Here is a 25,202-nt window from a genome sequence, read left to right as displayed (position 1 = left end):
TAACCAGTTTGATTTGATTTCTGTCATACATCAACAAAAGTTCTTANAACAGATGTTTAGATGTTAATGTTTTAATGAAAGTTTAGTTTGAAGTCACCATGATGGTGAAAAGCATTTCCTTTAGCTGGGCTCTTGACTCTATTTATTAACATTAATTTATCTCTGGCTGCTCCAACTTTGTGTTTGTAAAGCACATTTGTTATGGTCAGAAAAACTATGATCTGGACTGTGTTTCCCAATAGTGATGTGAGCTAAAGGTTATCAGTTTTGGTTTACAATGTTTTGGGAATCACAGTCATAATGGTTTTGTTAAAATGATGATATTCTCTTTGTGAAATGGTCAGATTCATTGGTGACATCCAGTATTGATGGTCATATAGATGTTATATTATGTCTTATTAGTAAATCTATTATCGCTTGAAATCCAGCAGAGCTTTTATAATCTGAAAATTTAAGAAATAAAACACACACACAGACATCAAGAATCAGCATATGATTCTCAAGAACGGTGACGATAAATAAATACAAAATACTGACAAACAGATCAACTCTGAACATCACAAAACAAGCTACTGTCACAACAAAACAACAGAAAAATAAAGCAAACATGAACAATCTACAAAAATTACAGGACAATTCAGCTGCATAATTTATTCATGCAGCAATGCATGATGGGAGCCATGGATGAGTTTTGATTGGTGACTCCCATGATTGTCACCATTGTTGAGGGTCATATGCTGATTCTTGATGTCTGTGTGTGTTTATTTTATTTTCTTAAATCTTCAGATTATAAGAGCTCTTCTAGATTTCAAGTGGTAACAGATTTACTAGAAAGAAGTAATATAACATCTATATGACTGTCAATACTGGATGTCACCAATGAATCTGACCATTTCACAAGGAAACAAAACCATTACTGTGATTCTCAAAGCATTGTAAATCTAAACTGATAACCTTTAGCTCACATCACTATTGGGAAACACAGTCCAGATCATAGTTTCTCTGACCATAACAAATGCTTTACAAACAAAGTTGGAGCAGCCAGAGATAAATTAATGTAATAAAGAGAGTCAAGAGCCAGCTAAAGGAAATGCTTTTCACCATCATGTGACTTCAAACTAAACTTTCATTAAAACATTAACATCTAAACATCTGTTCATTCTCAGTAAGAACTTTTGTTGATGTATGACAGAAATCAAATCAAACTGGTTAATAATAAGTGTAATAATGTTTAATGGCTGGAAGTCAGTTGTAGTTGTTGTGTCTCTCTCTTTTTCTCTTGTTGGTTCTTCAGTGATTCTGCTTATTATCATCAGGTGTCTCCACTAATTGTCAATCATCACTCAATCATCAATCAATTATCTCATTAACTTTAACACCGCTTCAGTGTTACTTTTAACACCCGGTAAGATGGACTCATATGTTCACTTTGGTGTTAATTTAACACGGGGATTTTGCTGTGGTAGTTAAGTACTTTCACTTAAATGACAATTAATAGGTAATTTGCATTGCCATTTAAGTGAAATTATTGAATTAAATATACAAGCTTGATAAAAATGATCATTCTAGAAGAAAATTTCAGATGCACTTAGAGGCTTTTGCATCTGAACTCTTCATGTATTAATCATGTTGATAGGCCTATAAAACAAATATTACATGTTAATCATGTACATTTCTGCACCTGTTATTGACGTCCAAACAAATGACCCCGTTCAAAGGTCAAATGTTGAACGTCAAGATGACGTCCAAGTTGGGTCATGGTTGGACGTCCAAATAGTGGACAGTTGGACGAATAGATGTTCAGAAATGGTCATGGACCGACGGACCTAATATAGACATGATCTGCACGTCTAACCGACGTCCAGTGTTTAGTGGGTATCAGCGAGTATCTGTAAAGCCGAGCTCACGTGCGCTTGCGGAGGAATGTAGACGCTCACCAGAATGAACGAGCAAAACTCCCGCGGCGAATAGAACGGTTTGCAGTTAATGAAGAGTGTTCAAGATCTGGACAGCCATCTTCTTTAGCACAGTTACATCTGAACACCACCTTTCGTTGATGTAAAAGCACGTCCTCCGCCGCGTGATTTCCCCGTTGATTCTGCGTCGCGATCTGATCTAAACAGCTGAAAGCCCGGCAGACTTAACACGCTGTCCGGAATGCGTCGTTCAGCCAGGTTTCCGTGAAGCACAGAGCCCGAGTTCGAAAATCTTATTTGTCCGGGAGCAGAAGGAGTTCGTCCGTTTTGGGGCAGAGAGCGGAGATTCGCCAGATGGATGCTAGGCAGGGCGTTCTTAATCCGCGCTGTCTGAGCTTCACGAGGGCGCGGCGCTTTCCCGTCTGCGCGTCCTGAAGGTCTAAACAGCGCTGCCGCTCCGCCGACTACAACATTCAGCAAAACGTCTGAATAATCGAAATCCGGTAAAGATTTTGTGTGTGTACTGCCGATGTCAGCAGTTCATCCCTGGTAAAACTGATGGTTTTGAAAAACAGAAAACAGGAAAAACGAACAAAAACAGAACAAACACTGAAGAGCTAAGCACTGTGGCTGCCATGCGCGGCGCCATCTTGATCAAATGATTTACAGTTTTTTTCAATTGCTAACATACTTTTGTCCAATCTGTAGTCACATTTTCAAAACTCTAAACACATTTAGCAGAACATCCGTCTGTTGTGGCCATACCATTACACATTCATGTCGTTTTCACACAAATGCAATCAATTAACACATTTCTTAAATGCTTAAATTTTCTTTTCATATAAGCTTACCTCAGACCAAAATCATGGATCTTTCTCATCTTATTTGCAAATGCTTAAACACAGCAAGTCAGAAATGAAGACCAATGTTACAATCTTTAAATATAGGATAAAACCTATACTTCTGCAACAAGAGTATTGAAAATATATATAAAACACATACTGAAACAATTGAAAGCATTTTAATTAGCAGATCACTGAAATATTGAGAATAGCAATTCCAGTCTCAGTTGGAAGCATAGTCAGGGTTGAAGATCTTTCCATTATGACATGCACAGTAAAATAGGACTCTTTGAATCGGATTTGTTCAGTGTGGATGAAAACAACACAGAGGAGTAGAGAGAAAATAATATCTGGGTAGGGAGAAGAATAGATGAAGGAGGAAAGGAGAAGTTGGATCAGGACAAGAGAAAGAAAGGTATGGAGAGGAGAAGAATGCTGGACTGTAATCTCTGTTTTTCCACTTACATGTGGAACCTATGAAAGCTTATTTTGCCATGAATAGAAAATAAAAAAGGTAATTATGTCTTTTTATCTCACAATTCTGACTTTTTAAACTCAATTCCTATAGTTTACATATCACAATTCGGAGAGGAAAAAGTCAGAATTGTGAGATGTATATTCACAATTGCAAAATAAAAAAAAAATAAAAAAAATTGAATTGTGCGATAAAAAGTCACAATTATGTTTTATACTTTTTTATTCTGTGGCGGAAAAAAGCTTCAACAGTATCCAAAGGCCATGTATGTTGGATTTGTTGTTGATCAATGGCAGCAATTTCATGTTTTCATTTCAGTAAAGCTTCATGTAAAGCTTTTACTACAACGATTCCACTACCACTGTTCCATATATGCAGAATATGTGGTCTGCGTAGGGCACTAACTACCAATGGGACACCATCCCAACCTCTATGAGGGCAACATCAACACCACACACCCACCTCCAGAAAGAGATTTCAACCAAGGGGCCAACTGAAGTTCTGCATATATGGGGACTCATCTGACCAGCAGCTGCCCTGAGCAATTCTATTACTTTCTTCTTTCTTTTTCTGCTGCACATTCTATAAAATAATGACTCACTTCTGTTGCCAAGAATGCACACATTCAACACTCAACCAAAAATGTAGAATGGCTTACATGCATTATACTATTACTGTAGTAAAAGGAAACTGAATTATAAAAACAATGGATTTCACATTTTCTCCAGAACCGAAACATGACAAGTAATGCAGTTTTCATAATGCCATCAACTGTTAGTATTTTGACAGTCATTGCGCTTTGATTGACTATATGTTCATGTTGAATAGAAAACTAGTGCTAGTGCTTGACAGAACGACTCGATTTTGAATCAGGTTTGCTGTGTTTTGATAGAGTTAGTATGTGTTGAAAAAGGTTTTTAGCATTTTGAAATGTGGAGTTTGTGTTTATATAACAAAATATGGTTTTGGGCAGAAAATTAACTATTTAGCTAATTGTGTGATGTTTGTGTGTTGCTGTGTTAAGAGTTTAGAAAAAGTACTTTAAGTATTGCTAAACGCTTGTTAGCAATTGAAAAAAACTGTAATTATTTAATTAAATTAAATACAGATTTTTTTTATTATTATTTTTGATTATTTAAATTAGAAAAATTTACAAAATACTGAGTTTATACATCGGCATTCAGTCCAAAAATACAGAGATATGATTTTTTGGCCATATCACGTAAAAAGCAAAAAGCTGGTATCGTTTCAAGCCCTTTGATGCTGCACTGAAACTTTAATTTTGACCTTCAACCATTTGGAGTCCATTGAAGTCCACTATAAGGAGAATAATCCTGGAATGTTTTCATCAAAACCTTAATTTCTTTTCGACTGAAGAAAGAAAGACATGAACATCTTGGATTACATGGAGGTGGGTAAATTATCAGGAAATTTTATTTGAAAGTGAACTAATCCTTTAATAGGTGAAATAACAGTGCACAATTTGCATATGAACGTGACCGGAGACAACAGCAAAACATACAGAGAGCAGCTTTCGTTTCTTCTGTGCTTATTATGTTTTTCATCTTCAAACCAAACTTATGGCTTCAGCCGGCAAAGTTTTAAAAACCACCTGGCTTAATGTTTATTGTGTCAGTTGGTGGAAAGAAGGCAGTCTTTAGCGGCTGTTCGCATTCGACCACGTGAGCGTTTTCACTACAAAAGCAATCTGGTCAAATGCCTTTCAACTGCCTCTGGAAGTGGTTAAAAGTGGACAAACAAAATGTTTTACACCCCGTTTACACCTGTATTTAGCGTTGTCAACCTGTGGTCCGACTGACCAAAACATAATGCCAGGTGGAAACAGGGCCAGAAAGATGTTGACTGACCTTTAGAAGGCGGAGGTGATCTTCAGTGTTTGAGAGCTGCTCCAGCTTAGTGTTTATCATCTCACTGATCTCCTGCTCCAGCTCAGTGTTTCTCATCTTTAGCTGAGTGATCTCCTGCTCCAGCTCTTCAATGAGCTCTTCCTCCTGTTTCTCTGCTGCTTTCTGCTGCTCCTCCATCATCTCCAGCAGTTCAGTCTGACATTTCTTAGTGGAGTCTATAAGATTAGTGAAGAGCTTGACACGGGCTGCTTTCTTCTCCTCTGTGTTTTTCTGCTCAACCAGGACAATCAACAAATTATTAATGGTGTTTGATAAGACAATAATCAGTGTTTTAGGTGGTTTTCTCTTAATCTCACAACTAAAGTATTAACCTTCATCCTGCACCTTTTGCAATGAATGTGCCTTATTGAAGAGAGATGTGTTATTACTTTTCTAGGTGATCAGTGGCCTGTGCACAAAGCCCGTTTCAGTTACACAGATGTTCGAGATTAGTTTGAGCAAATTCTGTTTTTTCAGGCTCAAGATGGATTGATTTTTAGCGGGTTCCATCCCAGCTAACAAAAAGGAGTTGTCAGAACGTTTTGTTAACATTCTCTTTAAGTTATGAAAACGTTATTTCGGAATGTTTTCTAAACGTTCAAAACGTCCAGTTTGTTTAATGTATCAAGAACGTTTTTTCTTGGTTTATGTTAACGTTAGAGGAACATTCCAATCTATCATTTTGGAAATGTTATAAAAACGTTATTTTGTAATATTTTCGGAACGATCAAATTAACTGTGTTTAAGAACGTTTTTTCTTGGTTTATGTGAACATTAGAGGAACATTCCATTCTATCATTTTGGAAATGTTATGAAAACGTTATTTTCTGAACGTTCACAACACCCTGCCCCGCTATAAATTTTACATTCCCAGAACATTCTCAAAACATCCCCACTGGTGTTAAGGACGTTGTCTAGTAACATTCCCAGAACGTTCAGAGACGGTCACGATGTGGAGCTCTTAAGGTTTGGGGGACGTTATTTGGCGGACATTCACAGAACATTCAAGAGGTTCTCTGAATGTTTTTATTTGTTTTAGGGAACGCCCCTGCTGCCCTTGTCAAAAAAGTCAATTAATAAAAGTATCTGCTCAAACAAAATACTAATTTTTCTTAAATGTCTTACCAAAAACAAAAAAACAACAGAACACGCATGAGCTAATGTAACTGCTGTATCACTGCATCAGTAACTACACAGTTACTGTCTTTACATAAAGCAACATGCAGCAGAGCATCGGTGTTTCTGGATCATCACTGACTGAAGCTCAGGATCTACTCTCCAGCACAATGGTGACCCACAAAACTCAGATAACAGAAACAACATTAAACACTAACAGATCTCTCTAGATCAGGGATGGACAACTCCGGTCCTGGAGGGCCGGTGTCCAGCAGAGTTTAGCTCCAACCCTAATCAAACACACCTGAACCAGCTAATCAAGGTCTTTAGGATTACTAATCCTAAAGACCTTGATTAGCTGGTGTTTGATTAGGGTTGGAGCTAAACTCTGCTGGACACCGGCCCTCCAGGACCGGAGTTGTCCATCCCTGATCTATAGTATCAAAAGCTGAAGATAAATCCAGCATAACTAAAATCACAGAATCAGCCAGGTCTGTAGCCATTAAAATATCATTAAGAACTTTTACCAGTACTGTCTCAGTACCCACACAGCATGGGACTCCTAGGCGGATCCGCATTCAAGTCGCCAAATCCGCGTGACTGTCACATCCGTTTTGGCGCCGTCCAGAGGATCAGGTCCGCATCCGGGCGGCGCCATAAATTCTACTGTCAATCAGCGGGTCTTGAGCGGACCCATGTCGGATCCGCGGACGCGCACGCGCCTTTACTGTAACGGTTGTAACAATTTGCGGGTCAGGTAACGTTGGTTATGTTTCTCATAATCATTATTTGATCTGAATCACTGAACTAATCTAGAGTCCAATCTCTGAGTTAGATTTACATTATTGATTACAGCATCACTGAGATTCTACAGCACAAGATCAGCTTTATCAATAAAATAAGAATTTTTTAAAAAGTTGTTCTGATCAAAAAAAGAAATGTTTATCTTTTAGGCACACACAGACATCAAGAATCAGCCTGTGAATCTCAATGACGGTGACAAGCAACATATTCTGATCAACAGATCAACTGTGAACATTAGAAAACAAGCTACTAAAAAGTCGCATAAACGGAACAAAATAAAATATGAGAATAAAGGAAATTACTAAGACAATTCAGCTCATAATTTATTCATGCAGCAATGCATGATGGGAGCCATGGATGAATTTTGATTGGTGGCTCCCAGAATGCACTGCAACATGCTTTTTGATGGTCACCACTGTTGAGATTCACAGGCTGATTCTTGATATCTGTGTGTCTACATGAGAGTTCTTTTTTTTTTTTCTAAGAACAAATTTTGATGAAACCTTTGAATTATTTTGAAAAAAAAACAACAACTGAGTCTTGTGCTGTAGAATCTCAGTGCTGCTGTAATCAATAATGTAAATCTAACTCAGAGATTGGGCTTTAGATAAGTTCAGTGATTCAGATCAAATAATGATTATGTGAAACCATAACCAATGTTATCTGACCATCTTTTCTCTTTGCTTGTCTAGCTGTTATAACTCAATTACAGCAGCCCAAAACAAGTTCTAATATTAAAGAGTGAAGGGTCAAGAGCCCAACTAAAGCAAACCATGACCTCTGTGATGGTATCTTAAAAATTGTGATTTTTCTCCTTTGGTGATTCTGCTTGTTATCATCAGGTGTCTTCAATAATGGCCAATCATCACTCAATTAATCACTTATTTGTCTCATTAACTTTAACACCGCTTCAGTGGGTGGGAAAAAAATATGGCAGGACTTTTACTTTCTGACCCCTGGACTTTCCACCTCTGCTGTGCGATACCTCCGCGGTGGATCCGCCACGGAGTCCTTTTGCTGTGTGGGGTACTATGTAGCGCAGGGATGGACAACTCCGGTCCTGGAGGGCCGGTGTCCAGCAGAGTTTAGCTCCAACCCTAATCAAACACACCTGAACCAGCTAATCAAGGTCTTTAGGATTAGTCCTAAAGACCTTGATTAGCTGGTGTTTGATTAGGGTTGGAGCTAAACTCTGCTGGACACCGGCCCTCCAGGACCGGAGTTGTCCATCCCTGCTCTAGATCTCTGCATCTTCACTTACTACAAACCACTCTGACTTTGTTTCTTTCATACAAATCTTCTTTATGAGGTGTTGATGTTTTATCAAAATGTAAATGTCACCGTTACGGAGGTAAGCGCTTGTTTTAGTTGAGCTCCTGACCCTTTACACTTTTATTGTTTTTCTTCTAATTGTTGCAATTGTGTTTATAAAGCATTCATTGCAAAAGAAATTGTGAGGAAATGAAAGTCTGATCATATGGCTTCTGCTGCTCGTTGTTGATTATTTTCTTATCATAGAGTGGCTTTATTATCTGATCTCTGAAAATTGTATTTTCTTTTATGTTGCTGTAGTCATGATAATGTATAAAATTCTGTCCTGGTATTTTGAAAGTTTTCGTTATTGTGCAGAAATTATTCAAACAGCATCATACAGATTCACACAGACATCAAGATTCTGCGTATGATCCTCAACAATGGTGACACAATTTTCAGATAAACAGAATAACTCTGAACATCACAAAATAAGCTACTGAAGTCACAAAAAAGATTTTAGTTTAGTGTCACCATCATTGAGGATCATACGCTGATTCATGATGTCTGTGTTAAAGTTAGACAAAAAAGACCTTGCTCAAAACTCTTGTCTGTATAATGAAATCAATATAAAAAAAGCATTAATAAAACTAAAAGTTAATTCATACACAGTTTGAGGATTTAGTGATGATCAGTGAATCAGGACAGACCATGATGATTGAATCACCTACACTTAACAATCCAATTCACCTGAACAGAATTTCTCTTGCATTTATTGCTATAACAATTATGTCTGGATAACACACACAGCAAAAACTGCAGTGTTAAATTAACTCTCCTGGGAGTACATGTGAGACCATACTCAAGAGTGTTAAAGTGTTAAAATAAGAGTGTTAAAAGAACACTGAAAAGTGTTAAAGTTAATAAGATAATTAAGTGATTAATTGAGTAATGATTGACCATTATTGAAGACACCTGATGATAACAAGCAGAATCACCAAAGGAGAAAATCACAATTTTTAAGCCACCATCGTGGAGATGAGGGTTTGCTTTAGTTGGGCTCTTGACCCTTGACTTTTTAAAATAATATTTAGTTTGGGCTGTTTTAACTGAGTTATGACATCCAGACAAACAAATGGCAAAAATGATCAGGTGGTGTTGGTTATGTTTTCACATAATCATTATTTGCCCTGAATCACTGAACTCATTTAGAGCCCAATCTCTGAGTTAGATTCACATTATTGATTACAGCAGAACTGTGATTCTACAGCAGAAGATCAGCTTTATCAATATAATCTGAAGGATTTCACAAACAGTTCTGAGCAAAAAAAAAAAAAAAAAAAATGTTTCTCTTAGGCACACACAGACATCAAGTATCAGCCTGTGAATCTCAACAGTGGTGAGAATAATAAAGCATGTTGCAGTGTATTCTGGGTGCCACCAATCAAAATTCATTGTTATGCATTGCTGGATGAATAAATTATGAGCTGAATAAATTATGAGCTGAATTGTTTTAGTAATTTCCTTTATTCTCATATTTTATTTTCTTCCGTTTATGCGACTTTTTAGTAGCTTGTTTTCTAATGTTCAGAGTTGATCTGTTGATCAGAATATGTTGCTTGTCACCGTCATTGAGATTCACAGGCTGATTCTTGATGTCTGTGTGTGCCTAAGAGAAAGATTTTTTTTTTTTTGCTCAGAACAACTGTTTGTGAAATCCTTCAGATTATATTGATAGAGCTGATCTTGTGCTGTAGAATCACAGTTCTGCTGTAATCAATAATGTAAATCTAACTCAGAGATCGGACTCTAGATGAGTTCAGATATTCAGACCAAATAATGATTATGTGAAAACATAACCAACACCACCTGATCATTTTTTCCATTTGTTTGTCTGGATGTCATAACTCAGTTAAAACAGCCCAAACTAAATATTATTTTAAAAGTCAAGGGACAAGAGCCCAACTAAAGCAAACCCTCATCTCCACGATGGTGGCTTAAAAATTGTGATTTTCTCCTTTGGTGATTCTTCTTGTTATCATCAGATGTCTTCAATAATGGTCAATATTAACTTTAACACTTTTCAGTGTTCTTTTAACACTCTTATTTTAACACTTTAACACTCTTGAGTATGGTCTCACATGTACTCCCAGGAGAGTTAATTTAACACTGCAGTTTTTGCTGTGCAGTTAATGCAGGCAAAGAAAAACTAATGTTATTCATCAAGAATCAAGAGCCCATCTAAAGGAAACGCTCACCTCTATAACGGTGACTTCAAACTTTATTATTTTCTTGTTCAACTTTGCCTAAAAGTTCTCTAAAAGGGACAAAAATTCTGACATTTTACAGAACATTTGTGACATAAACGTCCTCTTTGGTAATGAAAGTGCTGCAGTTCAAGGTTCCTTATATGACTTTAGGAGGACATTCCAGTTTGGGTCATTTTATGGTCACATAAGAACGTTCAAAACATTGAACTTCAAAAACATTCAGCAAATAATAATAACATTAAAAGCATGTTCTCAGAATGTTATCCTAAGAACGTTTCTACTCAACATTACGAGAACATCAGTCAAGTACAAATAACGTGATAAAGACGTTTCAAGAACGTTGTTATGAGAATGTTTCTACTCAACATTATGAGAACATCAGTCAAGTACAAATAACGTGATAAAGACGTTTCAAGAACGTTGTTATGAGAACGTTTTCGCTCAACATTACGAGAACATCAGTCAAGTACAAATAACGTGATAAAGACGTTTCAAGAACGTTGTTATGAGAACGTTTCTACTCAACATTATGAGAACATCAGTCAAGTACAAATAACGTGATAAAGACGCTTCAAGAACGTTGTTATGAGAACGTTTCTACTCAACATTACGAGAACATCAGTCAAGTACAAATAACGTGATAAAGACGTTTCAAGAACGTTGTTATGAGAATGTTTCTACTCAACATTATGAGAACATCAGTCAAGTACAAATAACGTGATAAAGACGTTTCAAGAACGTTGTTATGAGAACGTTTTCGCTCAACATTACGAGAACATCAGTCAAGTACAAATAACGTGATAAAGACGTTTCAAGAACGTTGTTATGAGAACGTTTCTACTCAACATTATGAGAACATCAGTCAAGTACAAATAACGTGATAAAGACGTTTCAAGAACGTTGTTATGAGAACGTTTCTACTCAACATTATGAGAACATCAGTCAAGTACAAATAACGTGATAAAGACGTTTCAAGAACGTTGTTATGAGAATGTTTCTACTCAACATTACGAGAACATCAGTCAAGTACAAATAACGTGATAAAGACGTTTCAAGAACGTTGTTATGAGAACGTTTTCGCTCAACATTAGGAGAACATCAGTCAAGTACAAATAACGTGATAAAGACGTTACAAGAATGTTGTTATGAGAACGTTTTTGATCAACATTAGGAGAACATCAGTCAAGTACAAATAACATGGTAAGAACGTTCCAACAATGTTATTCTGAGAATGTTTCCTCTCAACGTTATGAGAATGTATTTTAACTATGAAAACATTATAAGAATGTTCTTGAAACATTATTTTAGGAATGTTTATTTCTAACATTTACATAACTTTTACATAACGTTAGTGAAAGTTATGGAAACGTTCCCTGTTAGCTGGGATGGTAACTTAAGCTACATGGCTATCCTGCTCCAGAGCAGGTTTTATTCGGGGTTAGAGATCACAAACCCCAACTGGACCAATCAGCTGTGAGTAAAGTGACATGCATCTGATGCAATAAAGCCACTCCCCCTGTATCTCTCGCTCCAAATTAAAGCAATTTAGAGTGAAAAAAACTTTAGAGACAAAATTGCTCATTTTTGCTTCTAATTATTATATTTATATTATGTGACTTATAATTAATTGTAATTCATGTATTCATAATTATTATATTAACTGACAAATAATATTACACTTTGCTTTTAAATTATTATAAATATATTACATGCATTTACATATATGCTTTTAAACAATGTGTATTCATTTGAGATCTTTGTGAACCTATAATTATTAGGCCTATTTGATTCACATTAATATAGTCAGATATTTTGATATAGTCAGATATTAGTTCCATGTGATTGGCTGTTTGCAGTACGTGTCACACTTTCAAACTCTGGATCAAACCTGAGTTGACCGAGAACATCTACCAAGGGTTGTGAGACAGCTGAACCTGAGCTGCGTTCAGCCCTGACAAAGCATTGCAAAATGTTTTTTAAATGGAAATGGTGGTGCATTGAACCATAGACATTATAAACACTAGACGCTCTATCCATGGGTTTCAAAGACGTCACTTCCGCTATGCCGCCGCCATATTTGTGTTCGAGATGGCAACTAACGCAGCAGCACTTCGTTGTATTGATGGTCATCTTTAGCTTCAGCGTGAGTGCTCAAACAGCAACACAAAACATTATCTACAATTGTGGCTGTCATATTAATAACATTTTAATTGTATAGACTATTTAATTCAAATATTGTTAATTCTAGTTGCTGTGTTTCGACGTGTTGTTACAGGAAGAACGCATCCACAACAGGAGCTAAGTTCATGCGGGGATGATTTTTTGCAAAAATATAAGTTGTAATGTTATGCTTATCTTGTATAAATATATATGAATTACCCTATTTAGGATGTGTTCCGTTGAGTTAATTAACCTTCTAGCAAAGCGCTTCAGTTTACAGGTGTTCATTCAGCGCGCGTATCTCAATCAGTAATGTTATTAAATGAGATAATTTGAGGAAAAAATCTGTTTTTGTTTGTGATGCTTATTATTAATCAAACCATGTGTTGATGAAAATAATACGAGAACAATATAAGTGCTAGTTATTAAAAATAATGCATTCAACATATGACTTAAACAGGTCGCGTAGCTGTGACTGGACACAAATATGGCGGTGATAAAATATAGTGACATCACATGAAACCCATGGATTGGCTGCTGCCTGGACCGCATGTAAATGGCGCCGCAATATTGTGTGGGGGAAAGTTCCCATAATGCTCATAACTGGAAATTAGAAAAATATCTGCTTCATGTGTTGCCTGGGGCTGTACAAATCGCTGCAAAATTAAAAACAGGTCTCGGGGAATGACCTTTCACAGGTAAGACTAAACATTTGTTTCTGGTTGTATTTGGTAATTTTATAATTATATTGAAGTTGGCCACCGGAGTCAGACTAAAATAGCAAGCGATGTCATTAGTTAGCTGTGAAAGTTTAGACATGAGTTTATATGATTTCTAATATAGTTTTAGCTTATATAATATCTTATTTTATAAACTAAATTTCCTTAAGTTTAAACATGCATCTTTATTTTCTTAAGACTGACTTTTATGACAAGTAACTTACTCATTTCGGTTAGGTGACTGACATTTTGTGAATCTTACTGTAATGTTAGTTAGTTGGCTATCTTTTCACCATTTAAGGTTTCCCAAAGACAAAGAGGTGAGCAAACAGTGGGAAGTAGCTATAAGAAGGGAAGTTTCCTGACTCGTCTACAAAGAGTAGGTGTGTCATCACTAGATTATTTAATAGTTTGCCATTTAATGGTGATTTGTTTATATTTTTATTTCCTTTTTAGCCTGTTGGAACCAGGGCTACACAAGGCCCAAGAAGAGCTGAGGAGAGCCTGTCAGTGCACTGTTCTTACCATTTCCAAGAGACTGATCCTCTTCTGCCTAATGCTGTGTGAGTATCTGTTCTAGTTAAACCCAGAACTGCTCTGAGCATTATGGCCCTGGTCATATTCAAACCTCTCTGTCTCTCACCGAAAATGAAATTTTGATGAAAACAAATAGAAAATTTGTCATAATTATACATTGTACTAACTATTCACCAACCAGCTGAGACTGTGTGTCAAAACAATTTCAAATGATAATTATTGATAATTATATATATGTCTATTAAACCTTTGACCAGTAGGATAACAGCAAAAAAAAATCGTGATTCATCCAGAATCATGAATTCATCCAGAATTATGCAGCTCTAGTTCACCCAAAAACAAAACTGTGCTGGTTGTCACCATCAGGGAAGATATGACTTTTTTCATTTGATGAAGACTTTTTTCATATACATCTTGGATGGCCTTAAGATGAATACATTATCAGCAAATTTTCATTTTTGGGTGAACTATTCCTTAAGTAAGTAAGGGGATGGAATAACAATCCTTCAGGGCATTTTTCAGTGTCTCATGGTCCAGTACGGTGTCTCTCCAAGCACTTCAGTGAAAGTGGCACCACAGACTGAGACTGTGTCACTATCAGCTGTTGAAATGTCATCTCTAGCAGTAAATGAGTCCGAGGAGCTTCCATCCCCTATTGTGAACGTTTCTGCACTTGTGTGTGACCACAGCTACCTGCCAACATGCTTACAATGGACAATGCCCTTGTGTACATTTCTGGTTTTGTGATGCGTCAGATTTTGAGAAAGCTTCCCTGTGTTGTGTGCCATGCTAGCTTGGTGGCAGATGCTGTACCTGGTTTACTAGAGCTACCAATTCTGAAAAACAATGGAGGGCTGATGATTCCTTCTGAAGGTACAGTAAAAGTGGTCAGGTCATCCTCCGGGACAGCCCCAGAGTGTCTTAAACCTGGGATACACTGCACGATTTTTAGCTGTCCAGATGAAAGATTGCCATCGTGAAACAATTGTGGTGATTTCTGTGATCGTGGCTCTTAATCTACTTTTTATCTCAGAAAATGAGATCCCAATTCACCAACTTGTACTACACCCTAAAAGTATGTACTGTTTTTGTGAAGAAAAAGTACATACTTCTGAGTGTGTATCAGAAGAGTATACAAGCTTTCCGATAATTGCGGATATTCTGTTACACAACCTGTAACCGTTTAAACTCATTAAACTGCCCTGTCAATCATCTTGTCACAGTTAAAATCCTCCACATACAATTAATAGTTTTCAGTCACGCAACTGTCGCAGAGCCCTGGAGGGCAAAAACAAACATGTAACAGCAGGACTGTAAAATATGTGAACAAGATGTAAGGACCCGGATGACTTACTACTTCTGGCGAGATTCTGAAGTGCGCACATGATGGACACTTTACTATAGCCTTGTCCAAATACCCACACTTGCGGTCTTTGCACTTGACCACTTGTCTACTTACATGACGTATTTCCTGTATTTGGCCCAAGTTTTCAAGTTGGCGTGAAGACGGCAAGTGTGTGTAAAACTTTTTATTACCCAATGGGACACATTTATAGTGTTGCTAGAGTTTACAGAACTTTTTTTTTTAATTATTATTTTCAGTACTTTTGTATTTTAAAATACACTTCTAAATGTCTGTTCAGTGGTCACTATGCGACTAACAGAAAACACACAGCCTACCCATCTTTGCATCAATAATATGTGCAACACTTTATATTTTACAACCAAATTATATGTTATATAATATAATATAATTAATTTAACTTACAGTCGTATGTTTTCTCGCAATGTTATCTCGCAGTTTCGGGGCATGTGAGTTCCCAAAAATAATGCATGATGGGATATGCTTATGCCTTGTCCAAATACCCACACTTGCGGTCTTGGCCACTTGAGAGCTTGTGCACGTGACAGGAAAAAAGTGCGCAAGACTGTCCCATGTTTTAAAAATGCCCTTAGTGCAGTGCCCTTAATGCACACTAAACCTACACTATCTTGAATACCGCTTCTGAGCAGTATTCGAGGCTAACCGTATCCCATCATGCATTATGTTCAGGAACTCACATGCCCTGAAATCGCGAGATGTCAAGGAAAACATAGGACTGTAATTTAAATGAATTATATATTACATATAATTTAGTAGTAAAATATGTTGCACATTTTATTGATGCAAAGATAAGTGGGCTGTGTGTATTTTGTACAACATTTGCAACTGCTTTTTATCACTTAAAGAAGCACCACAATTGTAAAATAGTCTCTTCTGTTAGTTACATAGCTACCACTGAACAGACATTTAGAAGTGTATTTTAAAATGCAAAGTACTGAAAATAATAATAATAATAATAAAAGAGCGGTAAACACTTGCATTTTTTGCAAGACTGTAAATGTGTCCCATCGGGCAATCAAAAGTTTTACTCACACTCGCCATCTTCAACCCCACTTGAACACTTGAGCCAGTACTGGAAATACATCATGTAAATAGACAAGTGCTCAAGTACAAAGACCGCAAGTGTGGGTATTTGGACAAGGCTTTAGCCTCAAATACTGCTCAGAAGCAGTATTAAAGGTAGTGTGGGTTTAGTGTGCATCAAGGGCACTGCACTTGGGCATTTTTAAGACATGGGACAGTCTTGCGCACTTACTTCCTGTTGCGTGCACAAGCTCTCAAGTAGCCAAGACCGCAAGTGTGGGTATTTGGACAAGGGATATCCCACGAGGCCACGGGAGAGGATTTGTGAATTGAGTTGAAGGGACGTAACTGACACTGGTAGGTCATGTGACAGTAAAAACATAGCAGATGTGGTATGTTCGAATTCATTCATACTACACGCATTCATACTGTATAGAACATACTTTTTCAATGGTCATGAAGTAGGCTAAATTTGAATTCAAATGTAGTACCTACTCAACAGTAGGCTACGCGATTTCGGACGCAGCCTAATTCTAATTTCGATGACTATTTAGAACAGATAGTATGCAAATTGGGATGCTGCATGTGTTGTGATCTATATGACCTTATTATATTTATTGTGAGTATTAGGCTTATCATTATTGCTGATCACTGTTTGTTGTGCTATGATATTGTAGTATAGAAAAGTTTATGAAAGTGTCACTCCTCAATACAATAGCAAAATATATAAAAAAAATAGCATGGTTTATATACATGTTGTTGCTGATTGGGCTGACATTTCTGACACACCCACTAAATAAGAAGGAAATGGCATTCAACCCAGAAATTATAGCAAAACGTTGCGCACCGGTTTGAGCTTGAACATGCCCCTGATCTAAACCAGATTGGATTTATATGGATTTGTCAACTCTAAACCCACTCTGGAACCCAGAGTTTGTTCAGCTGGCTTTGTGCAACAGGCCATAGGTAATCACAGCCGCATTAATATTCAGACCAATAGCATGATTGTGAGTGTGATAGACTATTGCTTTTACACAATAATTAAATAAAGAAGTATTTTAAATAATAAAGTAACTTACATTTTAGACAAATTATATTCAGTCATTGTCTGTATTTGCTCAAACAACCGGAAAAAAAAAAAGTAAAATCAAAGTCACAACACATTGTAGTGATTCATTCTTGAATGAATTAGTGCTTTTTAAGAAATCGTTGATAAAATAAATCAAAATCAAAAATGCCCATAAAGACAGTCACTGTAAAATCCCCACCACTAAAACACAGTACAACACAGACAAGCAGAGATACAAACAATGAAAGTACCAGTGCTGTTGGACTGTATATCAGGAATCTCGGAGGACTGCACTAAATTATGTATAATAAATATTTATAATAATATAATTTTATTATTTTTAACTCACTTTTCTGACTTCTGCTGAGTGTTTGATGTCTTGAATGTTCTTAATTCTGTCCTGGATCATCTGCTGCACGTCATTCTGTCTCTTTAGTTGAGTCTATAGACAGAGAACAACACACAATATGTTTTCATTTTAACCTCAAAATAAAAAAAAATATGATTCATATGAGCCCTTTAAAAACAGTTTTGTCAGTAACTTCTACCTTTTTCTCTTCAATCTCCACTTCTAAAGTAACAGTCTTGTGGTTCTTGTGATCTCCGTCAGTGCAACACAGGCACAAGATTGTCTGATCATCTCTACAGAACAGCTCCAGAGGTCTCTCATGTTTCTGACATATATAGTCCTCCAGATTCCTCACAGGATTGATCAGTTTGTGTTTCTTTAAACCTGACACTCTCAAATGAGGCTCCAGGTGAGTTTCACAGTAAGAGCTCTGACACACCAGACACGACTTCAGGGCTTTCAGCTTTCTTTCCTCACAGACGTCACACAGAACTTCAGGACTTTTCATTTTATAGTGATCTGCAACTTCTCGGAGTGTGGTATTAATCTTGAGATCAGGTCTGATCTTGAATGTTTCTTTACAATATGGACAGTTGCAGGTCTGGCTGTTGTCCCAGCACTTATTCAGACAGGTCTTGCAGAAGTTGTGTCCACATGGAGTGCTGACTGGATCAGTGAACACATCCAGACATATCGAGCACTGAAGCTCCTTATTCAGTGGAACACTGGAGGATGACACCGCTGGAAAGAGAAATTATAAAAATGTCACCTGCACTAGAGTGTAATGCAAAAGCTTGTTGAGAGAATGTCCACAATCTGCAGAGCTTGAATCTAAACAATAAATGGCTACTTTCAATAAGATAAAATAAAAGACAGATTTGATTATTGACTCACATGGAGGATCATCCATGCTCCCTCTCCTTTTTCGTGTTTCTGGTAGTGTTGGGGAAGATTCTTCCATTGTTCTTCACTTCTTTATGCCAACAACAACAACAGCATAATCTTAACAAGAAACTGCTATATATATTAAAGCAGTGGTTCTCAAACTTTTTACACCAAGTACCACCTAGGAAAATATTTCTCTCTCCATTTACCACCATAATGACAAACATTTAAATACAGTAGCATAGTAGGCCTAGTTTATTCCAAATAAGTATATTTATTATTGTTAAACACTGTAAATGCACAGTTTGAAGATCAACACTGCACTTATGTATTTGTGCGTGATTGAAAAGTGCGCTGTCTTGCAACCCACCAGTTGAGAAACATTTATGTAAGCTCAGGGTGCGATTTGTGAAAAAAAAAAACAGAGGGGGGATGTTTTGAAATTTTTTTTTTTTTTGGAAATTTTTTTAAAAACCAGTGGAGCTATATACTATTTTTGGCAACTGTTACAGAAACATTTGTACAAAAAATCTTCTTTAACCTTGTGTTTTTTTAAGTATTAGATAGCTTAGATATTTGCAACACTATCTACAATGACACTAATAATTCTTAATTTCTGATAGAAATGCAAAATCAATCGGTAGTTATTAATAGAATAACGAGACACAAACCTTTACATTCAATCGCGTTTGGCTTACATTCAAACAAATTGGATAACAAGCTTTAAAACCATGTCAACAAATACATGCATGCACAGTTTTGAGGCAGCTTTAATGGCATGTTTGGTAATTTCATGACTTAACTTACAACAGTTAGTTAGTTTATTTTGCGCTTAATTTAAGCTATAATAAAGTAATCATGCAGAGCATGTGCATGAAATTCTTGAATGCGCGCCACGATCACAGTATAAATCACAGTATAATTGGACAGTCGTGTTAATTTTTCTGAGTTTTACCGACATGTCCTGAAAATCTCATCTGACCGCAGTTCACTGTTGTTCAACTAAAGCTCCCTCGTCATCACCTTCAACATGGCCCTGAGGCGAAGTCGGAGTGCGCGTCTGAAAAGTGTCCCGTTTGTTGTGCTCTTAAAAAGACGATTCTGCGCAATTCTTGACTGTTCAAACGCAATTCTTGTCAACAAAAATGTAGACAGAAAAGGTGCGTTCACGCGGCCTCGTAATTCCTGTAGTTACGAGATTCTAACTTGTAAAAAGCGTTCACGTCCTCGTATAGATCGTAGTTACAGCTTGTAAGCTGGGAGTTTTCTGAAAGCTCCCACATGTACCACGTGACCGCTGTAGTAGATTCATTTAGGCGTTGATAGTGGTGCCATGGAAATTCCCAGTCCAAGGACCAAAAGGACGTGAACAGCTCCGAATATAACGTCACGTGTTGTCATTTCAAGATTCCGGTAAATACGAGGTGACGTGAACGCAGCTAAACAGCGGTTGTAAACGTGGTGGCCAAGCTTTGGCCAAGCTTAGGCCAAGGGTAGCCACAGCCACCCCTGGCACCTGTGCTTGGTTCACTTTTATCTTCTTCAGTTCTTGTTCTTGACACTTTCTCCTCCTGATCCACACTTCTCTTTCCAGATGGAAGCAGTTTCGTTGAACTTTTCATAATTTATCCACCTCCACCTCTTCCCATCACAGCCAATTCATATTTAATTCAGCGATTCCTCTGCGTACCACTAGTGGTACGCGTAGCCTACCACACTTTGAGAATCACTGTATTAAAGGAAAAGTACAGAAAATATTTTTTTCCCCTCAAAATTAACAGTTTGTTAAATTTAATTTTGTTTTAGGTAAATGTAAACGTTTTGAGCTGCAGTGTACTTCAAATGAAATAATAAACATTTTATTTTGTGGTAGACAATGAGCATGCTCAGAAAAACGTGCGAAGAAATGTGCTATTTATATTAAATGGAAACAATAAACATAACATAAAACATATCTTTTAGAAATATTCTGACAAAAAAAGTTTTACCACAAAATAAACTGAATTTCAAGTCTTATTTCATTGTGTCAAGCATCTCCATTCAGACAGTCATACTTCATGTTTCTTAATTCTTTGTAAGGCGTGACACATCTGTGCACCAAACTATAGCAGGTTCAGCAGGTTTTTCTGTGTCTCAGTAAGGGTTATAAAAATACTTCCTGTTTTTTTCTTGTGTGGCAAAATGACAGAAATGTGCCAAAATTTACTTTACAACCAATCTAATCAAATTTATGTAGCTGACTTAAAAGAGTTTTGAACAGTCTTATAGAAGAAAATGTGACAAGCTTGTAAGAGTTGCCAGTTTATGCAAACAGCACAAGGTTCAGTTTAACTTATTCCAGTTCAACATAAACCCGACTAAACCAGAGCATGTCTATTAGAAACCTGTTCAGCTCAATCTCTCTTATATTTCTTACCTGTGAGTATCAGATGTGTTCACAAGTCATTGATCTTTTCAGGCGTCCATATCGTTGTTGATCAAGTTAGTTTCACTCTCTCTGAATCTCTCTGAACTACAGTGATGTCAGAGCTCCTCCTGTTTTTACTCTGTACTGGGTGTCATGTGTGTCTGTTTGTATTAGGTCTGATGTTTCTGTCAGGTCATGAAGAAGAGAAATTAGCAGACTTACAAAAGCTTGATTTTGGTGATATCTATAAAACGTTTCCAGGACAAATGCTCCCAGCCAGCAGAGCCATGTGGGACCCAAATGGGTTTGACCTGGGCTATCTAACTGGGACCCAGCCAGTTTTGCACCCAGTTTCCATGGAGGCCCCACATGGGTTAGCCCAGATGAACTGAACACTGCTCAGTGTGCACACTACAGGCTGTTAAATGAAACACAGAAACATGCTGGAGTTAATGAGATAATTAAGTGATAACGAGCAGAATCACTGAAGGACAGAGAAACAACAAGAACTACGACTTCAACCACAGCCTTCGATGAAATCAACTGAAGATAAAAGACATTAAATCTCTGAAGATCTGATTAAACATCTCCACAAACAGCATTACCAGCTTCACTTATCACTAACCAGACTGACTTTATCTCTGACATTCATCTACAAAAGTTGTTATTGACAATTACCAGAGGTTTAGATGTTGATGATTTGTTGAAAATAAGTTTGGTTTGATGTCACCGTGATCGAGGTCAGCGCTTACTTCAGTTAGGCAGTTTGACTGTTTTAATGTTTTTCTGGCTGTTTGTTATGGCAAGAAAAACAAGAGACAATGTGGTCAACTGCTAAATGATAAAAATGTAGTCATCATTTAGTGGCTTAATTCACTGATCTAATGACTGAGCTTTTTATGAGCAAAATGTGATTAACTTTGTGCTGGATCTTTTCTTGAATTACAACAATAAAAACGTTTTAATCAGAAAATTTGAAAAACACATTGTTCACTAAACACTTCAAACCTTCTGCAAGATTCACTTACACAGACATCAAGAATCAGCATATGATTCTCAACAATGGTGACATGCTTCATGCTGCAGTGCATTCTGGGAGCCATGGATGAGTTTTGTATGAGGCACCCAGAATGCATTGCACCATTGAAGCATGTCACCATTGTTGAGATTCATACGCTGATTCTTGATGTCTGTGTGCGAGTAAAACTCACAAGAGCCCAAAATATGTAAATGGTGTGTTATAAATCGTTTGATGTTCTGATTAAATTCTATTATTCTCTTGCTGTAGAATCATAACAATAAAATAGAATTAATAACATACTACCCGTATAACCCTCACACGTAATATCAATGAGTTAAGCCAATATATGATGATTATATTCTTATCATCAATCAGCATCTGATTATATTTTCTCTTGCTGTTCTCGCCATAACAAACAGACACAGCTGTCAAGAGAAAAACGTTACAATGTTAAAAAGTCAAGAGCCTGACTAAAGCACACACTGATCGCCACAATGGTAACATCAAATCAAACTATTACTTTCAAATAAGTAATCAACATCTAAGCCTCTTCTTAATTCTTAATACGAACTTCTGTAGATGTCTGACAGAAATAAAGTCAGTCTGGTTAGTAATAAGTGAAGCTAATGTTGTTTGTGGAGTTGTTTAATCAGATCTTGAGAGATGTAATGTATTTTATCTTCAGTTGATTTCATCCAAGGCTGTGGCTGGAAGTAGTTCTTGTGTTTCTCTTTCCTTCAGTGATTATTCTTGTTAACAGCAGGTGTTCTTCACTAATACAAAATCATTATTCAATCACTTAATTATCTCATTACCTCCAACACTGATTGAGTGTTACATTAAACAGCCTGTAGTGTGCACACTAAGCAGTGTTCATTTCATCTGGGCAAATCCATGTGGGGCCTACATGGAAACTGGGTGCAAAACTGGCTGGGTCCCAGTTAGATAGCCCAGGTCAAACCCATTTGGGCCCCACATGGCTCTGCTGGCTGGGCTGCTTAGATGTTTCATAAAATCATAAGAATCATTAGACAATCTGATGGTTAAATCTGATATGTTAAGGGACGTCTACAATTTACTACAATTTCTGGATAAAAGGCTATGGACACAAAAGAAAGCAGCAGTTAAATGCTGGGGGTTTCTTGAAGATTAATCTCAGTGTTTGTTTGAACAACTAGTTTTAGTTTTAATAACATTCATTATGTTTGCTGTCCAAATTATTTTAATCCAAGAACTGACCAACAAACATCAAATCATTGTCTTATTTCAGTTTTATTTGAAACAACAGAAACACAAGAGTGGAGAAATACTGGGGAAGATCCAGACGTTCTGAACCGGAGAGAATCAGGACTGACTGAAGAGGTTTGTGTGAATGTCTGTGAGTGAAACTGAGGAGATCTGTTAGGCCGAATAATCCTGCAGAATTAAATCAAACTATTACACAGAGAAAAACACTCTGGATAAAGAGATGAGATAATATGAGTGAAAGCTTTGACAATTACATTTTACATTAAATTATTAACAAAAGATTTCTAACATTAAGCAGGATAACATCAGAATATGCATCAGAATATGCAAATACGGTCATCACTGATTGGTCTATAGTGGCATCATTGGACACATTCAAACTTCAACAATATATTTAGCAGCAAAAAGTTATTTATATGTGTATGAGAGAAGTACATCTGAAGTTACCGCTCTGGTAACTAAAAATAGAAAACAAATGAACCCCATCATGGTCAGATAAACTAATGAAACCGTTAAAAACTCTGCATGCAACTAACTAAAAACCCAACATGTCTATGAACTCCACAAGCATGCAGCTGAAAAATAAATACAAAACCAAAACAAAACTGCAGCAACATCTGCCAATGATGAGGTAGAAGCAAGCAGCACAGCATTCATCCACGCGACGTGGACGGCCCTACCCAGCTAACGGACAGAAGACACGGGAGTGAGAAACAGGAAGTAAAATTGAGACTTACTCAAAGTCATAATCAAACATGCCAGAGGGGCTGAAGGGGGCAGCGTTAGGAAGGAAGAGAGCATCAGAGGTTAGTGCACTAGACCGACAGCACATCAATCCCACAGTGGACTAGATAGGGTGTCGCACTTGGGTTTATATATAGACACTAAAACATCCTCTATAGGGCCAATATCAGACCCTAACTAGTGCTCATCTTATTTAAAGGTGCCATCGAATTGAAAATTGAATTTACCTTGGCATAGTTGAATAACAAGAGTTCAGTACATGGAAATGACATGCAGTGAGTCTCAAACTCTATTGTTTCCTCCTTCTTATATAAATCTCATTTGTTTAAAAGACCTCCGAAGAACAGGCGAATCTCAACATAACACGACTGTGACGCAACAGTCAGTGCTATGTAACTCTAAATGTTTCGTTAGCATGTTGCTAATTAACTGATAAATGTGGTTAAAGTTACCATTGTTTATTACTGTATTCACGGAGACAAGAGCTGTCGTTATTTTTATTATTAAACACTTGCAGTCTGTATAATTCATAAACACAAGAACTTCATTCTTTATAAATCTCTCCAACAGTGTAGCATTAGCTGTTAGCCACGGAGCACTATCAAACTCATTCAGAATCAAATGTTAACATCCAAATAAATACTATACTTACATAATCGGTTATGCTGCATGACAAAAACTTTGTAAAGATCCATTTTGAGGGTTATATTAGCTGTGTGAACTTTGTTTATCCAATGTATTATAGAGTCGCGAGGTCGGGGGCGGGGAGCGCAAGGATTTAAAGGGGAAGCATGCTGAATCGGCGCATTTATAATGATGCCCCAAAATAGGCAGTTAAAAAAATGAATTTAAAAAAAAAATCTATGGGGTATTTTGAGCTGAAACTTCACAGACACATTCAGGGGACACCTTAGACTTATATTACATCTTGTGAAAAAGCATTCTATGGCACCTTTAATGAGAAACGATCCTGGATGCAAACTTCATCTGCTCCAATGAACACATGACAAAATCAAGATTTGCCATCATTTTTGTGGCTTAATGACAGGATTATATTGGCAAATGTATTTTGTAC

The 25,202-nt window shown here is 37.0% G+C and overlaps 2 protein-coding genes across 4 annotated transcripts in view; both read right to left on the bottom strand.

Annotated features, from left to right (window-relative positions):
- Nucleotides 1-4,412: 4,412 nt before the first annotated feature.
- LOC125276155 (E3 ubiquitin/ISG15 ligase TRIM25-like) lies at nt 4,413-21,215 on the bottom strand. 2 transcript variants are annotated; one of them, XM_048203657.1, is made up of 6 exons: nt 21,124-21,215; nt 18,717-18,795; nt 18,022-18,563; nt 17,823-17,915; nt 5,102-5,371; nt 4,414-4,966 (listed from the first exon to the last, which is right to left on the bottom strand). In XM_048203657.1, exons 2-6 carry the CDS (start codon nt 18,781-18,783, stop codon nt 4,946-4,948), a joined length of 993 nt encoding a protein of 330 aa, XP_048059614.1. In that variant the 5' UTR covers nt 18,784-18,795; nt 21,124-21,215; the 3' UTR covers nt 4,414-4,945. The 2 variants fall into 2 exon arrangements, with proteins under 2 accessions (XP_048059613.1, XP_048059614.1); XM_048203656.1 differs by having other exon boundaries at nt 4,413-5,371.
- A 2,212-nt stretch (nt 21,216-23,427) lies between these two features.
- The window catches only part of meaf6 (MYST/Esa1-associated factor 6), a 46,967-nt gene continuing 45,192 nt past the window's right edge, over nt 23,428-25,202 (bottom strand). For both annotated transcript variants that reach the window (XM_048203710.1, XM_048203712.1), the window contains one exon: nt 23,428-23,551. In XM_048203710.1, the coding sequence (XP_048059667.1) occupies nt 23,537-23,551 (15 nt within the window). In that variant the 3' untranslated portion in view covers nt 23,428-23,536. The remainder of the gene's footprint in view (nt 23,552-25,202) is intronic.

The sequence above is a fragment of the Megalobrama amblycephala genome, linkage group LG9 (assembly GCF_018812025.1).
Source record: "Megalobrama amblycephala isolate DHTTF-2021 linkage group LG9, ASM1881202v1, whole genome shotgun sequence".
Taxonomy (NCBI): Eukaryota; Metazoa; Chordata; class Actinopteri; order Cypriniformes; family Xenocyprididae; genus Megalobrama; species Megalobrama amblycephala.
The sequence above is the reverse complement of the archived record's forward strand: the minus strand, read 5'-3'. Positions and strand labels throughout refer to the sequence as shown.